Source organism: Tauraco erythrolophus, chromosome 7 (genome assembly GCF_009769465.1).
Source record: "Tauraco erythrolophus isolate bTauEry1 chromosome 7, bTauEry1.pri, whole genome shotgun sequence".
Taxonomy (NCBI): domain Eukaryota; kingdom Metazoa; phylum Chordata; class Aves; order Musophagiformes; family Musophagidae; genus Tauraco; species Tauraco erythrolophus.
The window spans coordinates 56588925-56603639 of record NC_141471.1 but is presented as its reverse complement, the minus strand read 5'-3'; the positions used below and the strand labels follow the sequence as shown (position 1 = coordinate 56603639).

Below are 14715 nucleotides of genomic sequence, written 5' to 3'. Positions count from 1 at the left end.
TAGTGACAAGCTTTGTTGTTTTTGTGGGTGGGTTTTTTCTCTCCTTTTCTTTAGAGCCCTGTGACAGCTTAACACTGCTGTGAAAACAAACAGCTGGGACTGCGTTTTCCAACAAGCGCTTCAGGCTACGTGAAGAAGCAAAGCAGGTATTGCTCTTTTCTTCCCTCCTTAAAACAAACAATTGAAAAAAACAATCCCAAAACCCTCAGATGAGTTAGTTGTATATGTATATACCCAAGCAGCTACTTTTTGGCACACAGGTCTGCTAAGAAGATAAAGCACCTTATCACATAGTGGAGCCTTACTTTTTTTTTTTTTTTCTTCTCCCCCCCCACCTAACTAACTTCTGCATCACTGCTAATTCGGTGAGAGGAATGGGCCAGGATGTCTTTGCAGGTCCTATGGCTGCAGGAGCCCTCCCCTCTGAGGCCCTGTTGCTGGGGGGGGGGGGGGGGGGTAGAGCTGCCTTCTGGGATTTTACAGCTGTTCGTATGCTTCAACAGGGAAACTACTGCAGAGACACCATGCAGAAGAAGATCTGGCATAAGGCAGGTTCTACAAAGCAACTGCTAGATAATAATGCTATTAAAGAGAAGAGGTGCAACTGGCAGCCACGGTCCCAAGCTGCCATGTGCTGCAAGGTGAAGGGGACAGCAAAACAGAGGGAACAGGGACAAGTTAAACAGCCCTCCAAGCCCAGCCCCTGCAGATGAAGGTAGCTCCTTAGCTGCACATATGTGTTATTTTGGCTTTACTGAGTAAGAGAAGTCACGAGGACAGGTGTATGTATCTCTCTCTCTGTATTTTTCTCCTGCTGCCTAACCCTAGCTTATCTAATAGCTACAGCTGGATGTACAGCAGCCCGCTTGCAGATGTCAAGGAGAAGCGGTGGCTGAAGACAGGTCACTACTGCTCCCTGTGTGCACGGCTGCTCCGCTGTGCAGACAGCAGGTTCCTGTGCCTCTGAGTCAACAGGAAACCAAGGAAAACAAACGGCGGGAAAGCAAGCGATTCCACCAGGAAAAAGACTGCTGCATCAGAACGCTGTGATGGGACAGGGCTCTATTACCTGACAGACACCACACATGCTTCCTTCCACCTCTCTGTCCTACCCTATTTTGACGTTACAGAGAACTATTGTGCTAGAAAAGCCCCAACACATTTATCTACCTACAACTGAATTCGTACGGATTATCTTCAGGTCCCTACCTACTGACCAGAAATAATGCTATTAATTCAAAAAAGCAGCAGTTGCTCTCAGTGGCTGGGGGCCATGAGTGGCACATGGGGCTTTGCGAAATGGAAATGCTGTCGCTTTGCTTGAGCCTACTTGAAGTTTCCTTCTGTTAAAGCCTACCTGGAGAAAAGCATGAAGCCTTCTCAAAGCTGGAAAACAGATGTTAGCTGGACAGAGAGATTTCATACATGTGTTCTTAAAACCCAGCTAGTCCTGAGTCAGGCTTCAGCTGCAAACTGTTCAACAAGACCTTTCCTTTTCCGGAAAGGAAAGCAACACTTTGCACTAAGCAATGCACCCTAAAAACCACCTGGGAGAAGCAGCAGTAGAGAGGCCTGCAATGCTAGTAAAAGGTGAAGGTTACAAAAAAAAAGCATTTGCCCACTTTCTGGCATGTGTTTCATCCTGCAGGACTAGAAGATTGAGAGGCAGTTCAGCAGTCAGCTATCACCACAGTGCTGGCAGGAAGGAAGGAGTACAACGGGGGAAAAAAAAAAAGAAGAAAAAAAGAAAGAATCACACAAATTACCACCACATAGCTTAATCTTTACTAATAAAGCCAAAGAAGACGACATCAGCATTTTTTTTCCCTCTTTTTCTGCCCAAAGAGCATCTCCATTTTTAACACTACTGCTTTTTGCAACAGAGGGACTATTACACATGGACAAAGCAAACCAGGGACTATTAAGACATTTTCCACATTTTAGTTGGATGTGATTTCTGAAAACAATGCCTTGATGAATGCATTTTTCTTTCACCTTCACACAATACCCTTTCTTAACGGGCCACCTAGATATCGCAATGCTGTGACAAACAGAAAGGAGGAGCCACGGGAAAAGTCACGTCAGGAAGACGAGGCAGACACACCATCAGACGCTTCCTGACCTGATATGTTATGTTTCCAGTCTTTCTCAATTCCAAGAGGATGCTGCTGAGAAAGATGGTGCCAGGCCCCACCGCAGCAGAAGGCTGGCTGTGGTACAGAAAGAGCTGGTAGCTGACTTGCTCATTATTTCGACGGGTGCACTCAAGCATCTCAGAGATCTGCTCAGTATTAAGCTGTTCTAAGTCTGTATATACCTACGTATTTTTTAAACCAGCAAGTTTTAATTCCCCTTGGGCTCCGGCCAGCCAAAATCACCTCCCACAGGTGCCATTCCAAGCTCAGCAGCCAAGACTATATAATCATTGAATGAAAAAACCCCCGCCTGTCCAGCTGAGTGAAGCAGTCAGTGTGACATGCGCTCATGATCTGCCAGGAAGGCTTGTGGCTTCTGTTCTGTGTTTGTGTGCCGTTCCTACCGGCCTGGCAAACCCCCCTCCCTGTTAACCCACCCCACGTGCTCTGCAGTCACAGCAGAGGGGAAGGAAGAAACAGATGGGGGTGATGCGAAACAGGATCAGGGCTGCCATCTACCTCCTTCACTAGGATCTTTGTGAGACTTCACCCTGGCCCAGCGTCCTCCCTGGCTTATCTATGGGCAGGATCGGTGATCCACAGGCTGAAGAAAGAAACATAGGGAACTTCAGCATGCTTTCCAAGAGGAACATCTCATCTGAGATGGCCTCTACTGGCACACTCTGTGCATTGCCTCTGTAATCGGCTCTCCCCATTCCTCACCCATCCCTTCGCTTTCTTCTGCTCTGTTCCCCTTTGCTTCACCCCAGCCACTTACCATGCAGCTTCCCTCGTTCCCGCTGCCTTTCAGCACTTTCCCTCCTCCCTGACTGTAGAGAAGCAGCTGGGTTTGGTGCCTCATCAGCTCATCTTCTGCCCTTTGCCAGAGGGGTGGAAAAGTCTCTCCCGCTACTCCCATGTTTTCAGTCCTACCTGACAAGCCAGCAGAGGAGCTAACTGTGACATTAAGCTGTCCTCGCGCTGGCACTGCTGCTCTCGCCCAGCAGAACTGAACGTGGAGATTAATGTCCCAATGGATTTGGCAACAGATACTATAAAGTTCAAAGAAGTCACCTGCTCCTGTTCAGAGATTTCTGCAGGAGCAACAATGCATCTCCAAGCCTGACCGCAAACACTGGCGCTCAGCAGACGGCCCACAGGTCACACGTATCCCAATGCACGCCTGAAAGGTCAAACCGTCTGCCATCTGTCACGCTCGCACCCACAGAAGACATCAATTAAAATAAGCACCTGGAATGACAGAGCACAGGGAGACCTAGGGGAAGGATGACAATGGAGCTTGAGCGAGTGAGAGTGCGCTACACTTACTTACCTTTCCCAAGCAGTAAGCCTACTTACTATCTGGAACACATAAGCCTGCTGTAAGTGTACTTACAGTGTGTCCTGCTTCTCCTCCCAAACCAAAAGCCTCATACTCAGGAGCACCTGGAGGCAGGTCTGGTATTTCACAACCCCACCACACTACAAGGGGAAGCAAAGCACTAGCAGCACAGGTAAAACTAAGGGCAAACGGCATTTTCTGTTTGGATTTCAAGATGACATCAACCTCAATTACAGCCTCTAGCAATGGTTTCATACTGCTCGTTAATCTTCTGCAGCCTCCATAAGCAGCTGGTGTTTATCGCTCCTATCGTGCTATATTGGCTAAATGCAGCAGGGCTAGGAGTCCGAGGGAAAGACCCAGAACACATCACCGCCTTGGTTTGGAAGCAACAGTCATCCCAAGTTACGAGCACGAGAAACTGCCCTGGCACCCTCCCTTACTCATTTGTGTACTAGATGCTGCAGGACAGGTGTGTTACAAATCCATGTACAGGAGAGGAGAAGCACAGTTATGCTGTCCCTGCTCTGCTCTTGGCGGCAGCGGGAGGTTAGTATGGGTGACTCCACCTTCAGTTTGTTAAGCTCATGCGACGGGATGGGGCTTTGCAGAGGTGGGGACAAGCACGTCCACCCTGCTGTTTAAGTGCTAACACGCTAACCAGGTGCAGGTATCAAAGGGAGCCTCTCTTTCAGGCTTTCAAAAAAATCCTCCCACAACAGCAAAAGTCAAGTCAGGTCCTTTCCAACCTGCTAAGTTTCTGAAAACTGAGATGGCCTTATACCTCTTCATCTAAAAAGGCTCATCTCCATCACCTTAGCTTCTAGGGACTGTGGAGGAAAATGCAGAAAAATATGAACGTAAAAATGTTTTTCATCTCTTTTTAAAGTTGCCAGCTCACCAGTGAAGCTGGGCACTGTCCTGCAGTGAATCCTCTGGCATAAGGTGGAACTCTCCAGGTAACCACGCTGCAGAAAGCAACACTACTGTTTTGAGTCATGCACGAAGGTACAGGACAGAGATTCACACAGAGACCAGCTTTTTGCTAACAACAAAGGACTCGAATCAACAGACAACACCAATAAACATGCAGAGCATGTCAAAGACCTGAAGAAGACAAATACAATGAAAGAGAGAAAGTTCAAAACTTGACTTCTCTTGTCGTACATCTGAAGGTGTCACTTTAACAGAACTTAAATGTGGCTTCTCCTGTTCATGCTCTAATAACTTCAGCGTGGTCCTTTGGGGCAGGGAGGTGAGAAAAGGGGTTTATCCATCTGTCAGTTCAGGGTGGAGTTGGTTCAGTATCAGAGGCACTAAACAGTCTCATCTCTTTTGGCATCAGTTTCCTTACAAAATGATCTTTTAGCTGTCCTGTTCCACTTTGTTTTCCCTCCTTTGAGGTCCAAGTTCAAACGCTGGAAACTGGGAAGTCTCTGGTACTGAAATATCTGAGAGGAAGTGAATAGCTCCAGCCATACCTAAAACATAACAAGAAAGAGATCTTTGTGCACCTTTGACATTAAAATAGCACAGTTGACAGCAAAGGCAACAGCGCCTGTTTGAACACCTCTCCGCTAGGTCTTTTTTTGAACAGGTGAACCTAGGGCCTACAACAGGCAAGCTCATCTGTTCCTTGCCCAGGAAACCAAGTTTCAGTTGAAAAGATAAAAGGCAAAAACCAAGATCTCTCTGCTACCATCTTTTCAGGTGCACAACCTCAATGCTACTTCAGTTAAGAAAAAGTAAATCGCAATTTGGACTGTCCCTCAGAATTTGAACAGCTCTTGCTCATCATTTTACTGGTGAAAAAACATCTTGTGATGTACAGATTCATTTGTTTGCTGTTCATAAAGAGGTCATCCAGAGTCTGAAGCACAAACACCAGCATCACCTAATAAAACTCTTAGGGTGACAGACAACGGAGGCACCCTACAGCAGGAGAACATACAAAGACAAGTTTCACTTTATGATTAAGCTAAACCCCTATTTTTATCAACAGGTAAGCACGTACAAAGGAACCTTCCTGAAATACAGCATCTGATGTAAATGGAACTGTTATGACAATCCTGTAAGACGCACGTGCAACGTCCACTGAAAGTGGGCACGGACATGCACAATTGGACAACTTCAAGCACAATTTTGGCTACCAAAAATCCCCCAAATTAAGACGTTTTTGTGTCAAATTTGAGACCTCCAGATTTTTCTAAAAAAAACCCCACCAGAAACCAAACACTGACATTAAAAAGCTAAAATCAAAGCTGTATGTCAGCATTAAAGCACAAATCATCCTGTTGCAGGTATTAGGTCACCTTCTCAACAAATTTCAAAGCTCTTATACAGCAGATTGTGTGCCTGCTTTTCCCCTCTAAAAGTGTACATGAGAGAGCTCTCAGGATTAAGAATACTTATACTTTTCTCCCTTAAACATTAAGACAATAACTCTGTATTTAGAAAGGATGCGTACAACTACTGCTCTCTTGTGTTCACATCTTGCCTCGGTTTATTTGTAAAATATTATCCAGTCTCCTGTAATTTCACGTATTTGTGACAGGTGGCACACTAGGCTCGTTGTTCATGAAGCAGCAGCTGCTACTTAAATCCTAACTGGGCCTCTGCTTCCTTGCTACTGTGTTTCTAAAACACAAAGATGAGATAGAGAATAGAAAATAAACTACAAATAAAAAAAATACAAAGCTCTAGGAAAGTACGTAGGAGCATCTTTGAACTTACAGAAAAGCCCCTAAGTACTCTGCATTTATTTTATATTCAGATGATTTGGGTTCATATTAAAACCAGCTTTTCCTTGCTTTAGCATTGCAGCAGAAGTGGTCTAGTTCTGACAAGCCAGCAACTACTTTGAGACCCCCCTACCCACAGCTGCTCCTCTGCTCAGTCCCTCTGCAAAAACACTTGCGACGAAACTGTTGCCTGGAATTCTGTTTGCTTTGAGCCAAGAGGCAACAGCACAGCAGAATTTTATTCGAGGACGACAGCGGCACTGGCTTTACATTGGAAACTGCTGCAATGCAACCAAAAGTGAAAGTCGTGACAGTGAATGATTTTCTTTTGTCTTTTTCTCCACCGCCCCCCTCGGCCTTCTTTTAGGGAGAGGTGGTTGTAGGGGGTAGGTCTATTTTTAATGGTAGAGGAACCCACCAAAGATTTCCCAACTCCTAAGCATGCGCCAAAACTGCACGGTTGCCCTTCTTTTCTGTGTCACACAATATCATTTGCGACACCATCACTTTACCTTCAAAGAGAGAATAAGGTCGGTCAGGAATACGACATCCATGTGCACCATACTCCAAACACCATTCAGCAAACTGGGGAAAACAGTAAAAAAAAATAAAACTTATTCGTTATTATTTAAGAGTGTTAAATGCAAGCTTGAGAATTTGTATATCTTTAAAAATGACTAAATGTAAAATAGTGTAAGCAGAGATCACTGTCCGAGAGCAATTTATCCCACTTCAACCATGACAAGGCTGCAATTAGATTTTAGGATACGTATTTCCACAGCACGAGTTTCAGTTTTGTAACAATGCAATCACGTGAGCTGAACTTAACTTCTGTTTTCCGTAAGTCAACCCTGCCACATGGCTATGAAAAATGCTGCGAGAACAAACTCAAGGTCAATTTTTTTTCTAGTATTATAATATCAGTTTCTAATCTGTCTTGGTGCTTAATTTATCCACGTGCTCAGGACTTGTTAATTGCATTTTGGTTTTCTTTCACTTCTGCGCATCAATTTGGAGTATTAAATCTCCAGCTGCCATTACTTAAGTTTTATTTATGTGTTCTCTCCAAGCCTTATAAAAAATCATTATAAATACAGTTAGACAAATATGGTCATCAATTTTTTTGTTGCAGAAGATGGAACACCATTAAAAAGAGTTAACAGCGTCTTTCTTGTGTGTGATCAACACTGCTGCAGTAGCTACATTAGACACACATGACTTATGAATCACATCTGGATCAATTTAATAGCAACCAACTATTTCTCTTCTATGGCTCCCCAGAGCATACAGGGGGCTACGAGCTCCCCTGGCATTTTTGTGCTCAGAAGCAAACCACTGCCTATTCCAAATACAGTGCAAACATACCTGCAAAGCAAAGCTCCTCCTGCAGTTTGGGCAACCTGCTGGCAAACAGCTCATCCTACTAACTAGAGGGTGCCCCAGCTCTAGATCTGGAGCTCAATGGGGTATAAGCATGCCCCCAGTGCCATCAGTCTGTTCAACAGGAGGATAAAGGGTGGCATCTCCTCCCTTCTTCCCCTCACTGTGTTCCATTTAAATGTGTACTGGGGGATGGAATTTTCTTCTCTTGGTAGGGGTGTGTGCATGCGTGTGAATGTCTTGAGGAAATCCAGCAAAAAACCCACAAACACAAACATTGTGGTCCACACTGTTACTAAGAACTGATGAAACATTTTTGGGCCCTCCACGGCTGTAAATCTTCAAACGAAGGTTTAATTCTCCACGTAATCTTGTCTTGTATGTGAGGACAGAACATGTTCATGGCATGTTTCTAAACTACAATCAGTTCTTGCAACATCCACATCTTATTGCATACTAGCCTTTAGGATTTCTGCCAGCCTGGGAACTGCAACAGAAATTAAAAAAACACACTCCAGGCTACTGAAGCACAACTATCATTTACAAGCTCACAGCTTCAGCATAACTCACAGATCCAGTAAGCCACACTAACATCTTTGATAAACCAAGGGGAAGAAAAAAAAAAAAAAGAGATATCTTCCAGCAGAAAGACATCTGCCATTATTTGTCACGTAGACTGGGCATGCTTGCCCTCAGCAGTGGTTTAATTGCAACGCTGAGCAGCACAGAGCTCCGACGGTCTCTGTTGCCTGGAGCTCAGGATGCCACAGCCCCTCTGTCCTCTCCCAGGCAGGCTAGCGAGGAGTGGTCTAGCCCCCTGGGAGCCTGTCTGGAAAAGCTGCAAAGCCAAAAGTGAGAAGCACAAACAGGGGAGTCTCTGTGAGCCACAGCCTTTCGAGCTCTTCTGGCTCATTTGTGACTCAGTTTCCCGGCTCCTGAGGGGTAACCAGGGGGTCCTGGCCAGATGCCTCGCCCTGGGCATCACCTTTTCGGTGTGAGCAAACACCCCTGGGAGGGGAACCATCTAGTTCTCTCAGTCACATGCCTTTAGGTACCGACATAACCACACACTTGCTTCCTGGCATGCTCTGGCTCAAAAAGAAAAGATTTCAAGAATGCCAAAGCAGCAAATTCCTCTGCCTGTTTCAAGATTTCCCCTGTGAGAGCCTGAAGGGCCTGACTGAGTGCTGGAGATGCTAAAATGCAGAATGGCTGCAAATACACGGACAGACCTGACTATGCCAGGCACCTCCAGCAGCCTTTGGCCACTGTGCCACATCTTCCGTCTCAAAGGGATTCCAGGTACGTAACTGCGTCTCTTTCTTCTGTCTTTGGGTTTGAAAGAGATACACCTGCTTTTCTCTAGCTTGGTATGGAAGAACGTTGGGGCTTCTCTTGGCTCTTGGGCCAGAAATGCAGCACCAAGAGGAGCTGCCAATGCTGCACACAACCACAGAGGATGTACCAGCACAGAGGACGACAGGGAGAGCCCGACGGCTGTGCCGATGGCAGTGCCTGCTTGGTGCTGTGGCTCACGCACCAGCAGTGGGTGAGTCCACGTGTGACAAAGTCACACGTTTGCCATGGGAGTGCCAGGGGTTTATTACATTCTCCAGGACGCAGGTATGCCTACAGGTAATCTCCTGGCATGAGGCTTTGTTAAATGTAAGGTGAGACAAGCAGCAACTTTTTAAAGCTCTGCTGGTGGAGGACAGGCTGACAGTGGAGATGAATACAATAGCTTTACATGTGCGCAGTGCTCATCTGAAAGCACCTAAACACCAACTCATCAAACTTCCCATTACAATACTTTTTAAAAGGCCTCTGCCTCAATAGCTATGTATGCAGTATGAAACCTAATATCCATTAATTAACCTTATTAACCTTAATATCCATTAAGCTGAAAAAATAAGCCCAACGAATCAAATCAAAACCAAACAAAACAGAAGTCTTATGAGATGAGGAAACAGGCTGAGAAAACCTTCTCCTTTGGTAACTGCTAGCACAGTCTGAGCTGATAGCAGAACCTGGACAATTCCAGTGGAAGAATTCTGAGTGTGTCTTTCTCTGCAATTTGTATTAATGAAAGAAATCTAAGTGAGCAATTTAATAACTGCAATTCAGAGCTTTAAAAGCCCCAAACAGACACGAATCTGAAAACAAATAATTACAAAAGACTACAAACAGTATCGCTTGAGGAGCTGAGGACAACAGTGGATGTCTCAATGGAATAATTAGCACCACATATCATTAGTCTGTTATTGTTCAGGCAGGCTGATTTTCAGACTCTATTTTCTTCGGAATGCACGTTTAGTTCTGCCCCCTCACTGAATATTTGTGTGTTTCCCTCTGTGCACTAGGACGGCGTGTGCCCCACGTACACAGCTGAAGTTGTCCAGCCAAAGTGTGGGTACAGAGGAGCAAGTGAGGGGACCCTGTTGTCCCACCCAGCCAGCTCCAGCTCAAGCGCACAACAGCCTACTTCAATCACAGTTTACTCTTGCACGGGCACCGTGACGTGAAAGGGAACGGTAATTTTTATGGGATGCCTCAGAACTCACCTTGCAAGCTCGGTAGAGGTACTTTTTGTCCTGAGTTAGGTTATAGAGAGACAAGAAGGAGTAGCCATTGCCAGCAGTACCATGGCAGATCCCATATCCTTTTCTCAGTAAACCTCTCTGCCAGATGACATCGCTACAATCCATAGCATCTTTCAAGTATTTATCCTCTTTAAAAGTCTGTGGAATAAAAACAGAGAATAAACACACATAAATTGAAGTACTGATGAAAACAAAAGGAAACTGGACTTCAGAGATGTTTTGCTGTTGATGTGGGGGTTTTCCATATACGATTTATTTTGAATTTTAATAACCCATTCATCGTAGATTTGCCTTTCTTTTCTTACTAAGTTGTTTCTCCTTCCCCTGCATGGAAAAAGAAGCAGCTTCTCAAATTTTTGTTTCTGAAATCAAGACCCCAAAGGAAAAACTCAAGTTCAACGCCCTTGGATCTACAACCTATAATCTATTTGAAGGGTACGTTGTCCTTTTTTCCTTCTCTTTCTCCATTCCCAAGACACAACAACATTTGATTTGAAACACAGAAATGCAATTCTTGCCTCCAAGAAAAGTAACACAGAATACTGGCCATCAAATCTGGTCCTAAAGAGCTATGTCCTGGTCTTCCTGAGTAATTCTTCCTGATTACTCACTTTCTGCCTTCAATTCCATGTCAAAAATACACAAGAATATCTCTTTGCATAGCACAGGGCTTTTTTCTCTATCACAAGGACAAGTAGGAACACTCCATTGCCTTTATTAGTATTTGTATTGGAAATACTCAGAAGCACTAGTCAGTTTGTGCAAAAGACCAATTTTGCAAAGTTTATTGCAACTGAAGTGGATTTTGGACATAGAGAGCCCATCAAAAGAGCAGAAAACAAAAGCAAGTAATTTAGCTGAACACCACCAGACTTCCACCTTTATAAGGCTACTTTTTTGCTCCCCTTTGCTTAAGTCACTCCACAGATCAACAACAACAACAAAAAAGTAACTGATGCACTACTGTAGACTTAGTCCTTCAGAGATAGCATCCCCTGCCAGGCTATGTAATAAGGTAATAGAAGCAACTAACATGCAAGATTCTTAAATCCACAAGCATGATAAAGAAAGTCCCTCTCTCTGAAGAGAGTTTGCCAGCTACTTAGCACTAACATTTCAAATTAAGGCCTGGCAATAGCATTTGATTTCCAGGACAAACACTGCTGTCTGCTATCACAAGTCCTTGTGCTTGGTATCAAAGCACAGCCAGCAAAACATACTCCAATTTTTCTCATCACTTCTTCAAAAAGCAGAATATAAAGAGTAAAAGAAAAGCATCATACACCCCATCACCTTAAACATAAAAAGAGGCCAGAAAGGAGACTACTAAACAGAACTTGGTCCTATTTCTCTTATCTCCTGCAAAATGTTTTGTGCTGACAAAAGCAGCCCATTGACGAAGAAGGGAGGGGGAGAAAAAAAAACGTAATCTGCAGTCAACCTCCTACCACAGTCCAAAGAAAAAGCATCTGTGACTAGTGCTACATTCGGCAATGCTGTAAGAGATTTACAGTTCATATTTCAGGTAGCAGCATGAGTAATTATTCCAAAAATCAAGCCTGCTTTTCAGCCCACCCAGAGGCCGACCAGGGAATCTGCCAAGGAGGGCTGTCAAAAGCAAGAATCAATTTGCATAAAATTAATTAAATGGCATACTTTCAGATGTCATGCAAATCAGAAATGCATAACACAAGAGAGATAGCAAAATGAGTTAAGGATGGAGAACAGCAAACAGTAGGCTTGTGGTAGCTCAGTGGTTATATTTATGCCCTAGAAGAGGCCTGAGATCTTTGCTTTGACATTAAGTTCTCAAGAGCTGTATCTTAATGATAGAGTAATCTATGGAAGACACTCTTTGGCAAGACACATGAACCTACACATTTGAAACCCAACATAATTCTTAAACTCTTGGGATGAATATTCAAACAATTTAGGTCAATGTTCTCACACTCACGACTTCAATATCAAATTGTTTAAATACATGGCCCTTTTCCAAGAAAGCCTGAGGTCTAGTAACAACTAGCAATCAATTCCCACTTATTTCCTCTTTACAAACATACCTGTGTAAGTATTTTGAGATTTTTAGGTGCCTAGGCTAGAGTTCTGGTTTGAAAGTCTAGATGTACAAAGACGTAAAATGCACGCCTTACAATCTAACAAGTCTCTCTGTAAAAATAGAGGTCTGTATGAACACAGAATGATTCACCTTATAAGCTTGCATGAGCATGTGGATGACTCCAGGGGCACCATGGCACCAGTGAACCAGTCTGTCAGTCTCATTGCTCAGTGACGATGGGTAATTCCCAGATCGGAATTTTTTATGACGCACATAGTCAATGCTTGGCTTCACCAGCTCTGTCAGAGTCTCCTGGTCCACATTTGCAATGGGCTAAAGAAAACATTAAAAAACACCACCAAAACCATAAACAGAAGTAGTAACAAATTGTGCATCAACACTTAACTCTACGATCTATTTTCAAGTATCCTACATATGCGCCCTTGATCCAAATACGGTGAACCACTTCATACAGATTTAATTAATGTCTGCTCACAATACCCTTGTGAAGAGCATTTTTACAGCTACTGTAGGAGACAAAGAAAGTGGGGCACCCAGCTGTTACCTGTCTTACTGGAGGTGACACAGAAAGACTATGGAAGAACTGAGAACAGAATATGAATTTCAAGACTCCCAGGCCTCTCTTTATACTTTAAAATAGAATACTTACAGGAGAAAGATGGGTTTTATAGTTATGTTGCTCAAAACATACACTTAAAACACAATGGGTTACACATTCTGTTTTTAAAATGACTAATGCAGATAAACCTGTCCAATTTCCCAATAAATGAAGAAAAATGTATGTAGTGGCATACCTGGGAAAGGTTTATGAAGGTTAAAGTCTTCCATCATAAACAAAACTCCCTGAAGCTATAGGCTATAAATCAGCATTTCCAATTTCAGAAGCGACAGCTACTTCTTAAGGTAACTAAATGTCTTTGTAGTACAAACTCAATCTTAAGATTGCTGCTCTCAATTTTTCTTTCTCATTTCTTCTATTTATTTTACATTCTTGCCAAAAGGAGAATACCTCTCTCAACCTGCACACTCCTTGTAAGTAAAGGATTAGAAGCTGAGTATCTGTTGGGTCTGCAATTGTTCTAGTTGGCATTTCCTCCTCTATCAGTCCATTTTACAGTATTTTCATAACAGAGCTCTCTATTTTTACACAGCCTACATGATTTCTGGAACTCCTGCAAGCCTCTGTTTCACCTCAGCCAGGAAACCTTTGCTGGACTTCTACCTAACAGGTGCCTCGAGCAAACTCCAACTCTGTACTTTTCTCTGTGGAACAGACACCTTCACACAGCTAATCAGAAGTACAGATGAATACAGATCAGCTTATCACGAAGAACAGCCTGCAGCTGATCAGCCCTCACTCAGATGCTGCCCTGTTGGGTAGGGAAGCTCTCAGGGGAAGCTTTGTTTCAGGACTCTGATTTTATGCTGGACCACTGCAGCAGAAGGCAAAGCAGATGGGCACCAGCAATAAACGCCTTCAGTCTTGAGCTTAGCAAGCCCAGCCCAGCCCAATCCATTTGTCCTTAGGTGGTAAATCCAAGAAGAGACGAGCTCTTTACAAACCTCCTCCTTGACTTGTGCTTCCAAGGAGATGTGAGCACAGGCAAGTTTTTTTTGTCCAAGCTGCTGAAGTTCCCAGCAACTACCACCAACAGCAAAAAACTGACCTGCCCTGCCTCTCTGGCCAAGAGCAACGATATGCTGAAAGGCATTTTTGCCTCAAGGTTAGTGGAAGGCGTTAGGAATAGAGATTCCCTAGCTCGCACTTCAGAATTCCCCCTCTACCTCCTGCATGAGTTATTTAACACTGCTGAGCTCTTATTCTTCCAATAGTCTTCTGTGAGTAAATCCAGCAATACGCGTTTCCTCATAAAGGTGGTGTACGGAAATGGTGATTAGTGACCTTCATGTCTCAGGTGCTATGTTGGATGCCCTTTTTTTGTTACCAAACAAACCATCTCCTGAGTTCTTTGCTGAAAATACAGAACGATTCTCCTTATTTGGCATAGAAGGGATGGGGGAAAGGATGGACTCCGATATGCCATCTTCTTCTGCAGTAGATGAGTCAACTCTGCATGACTCACAATATTTAATGTACAGTGAAAAGACAGTAATGTAATGCTGCATAAACAATGCCTTTGTGGCACTTCTTAAAAGCAGCAATTACATGTAAAGGAAAAGATAGTTATGATTTTAACATGTAGACAGAGTAGCTTCTGCTTAATCCAAACAGCACACTGCAATTATTTCTGCTATAAGCCTTGAATAGCAAATGAAGGATGGAGCCTTTAAAGAGGCTTCTTTAAAGGACTGGAAGTTTCTCAGAAAATCTAGCAGAGCCAGTGAAGAAAAAACAGAAGCCAGGAAGATGAGGTAGCTGGAAGGGGGTTGACCACCTTGTTGAAGACAGCAGGAAGTGAAGATAAGGACACAGTAAATT

The 14715-nt window shown here is 43.8% G+C and overlaps 1 protein-coding gene across 1 annotated transcript in view; it reads right to left on the bottom strand.

The window, feature by feature from the left end:
* Positions 1-4641: 4641 nt before the first annotated feature.
* Positions 4642-14715, bottom strand: part of LANCL2 (LanC like glutathione S-transferase 2) — a 28388-nt gene continuing 18314 nt past the window's right edge. Inside the window, exons 6-9 of the mRNA XM_086614673.1 lie at positions 12405-12587; positions 10160-10336; positions 6731-6803; positions 4642-4958 (exon numbers count right to left, since the gene is read on the bottom strand). Coding sequence (XP_086470799.1) covers positions 4843-4958; positions 6731-6803; positions 10160-10336; positions 12405-12587 — 549 coding nt within the window. The 3' untranslated portion in view covers positions 4642-4842. The remainder of the gene's footprint in view (positions 4959-6730; positions 6804-10159; positions 10337-12404; positions 12588-14715) is intronic.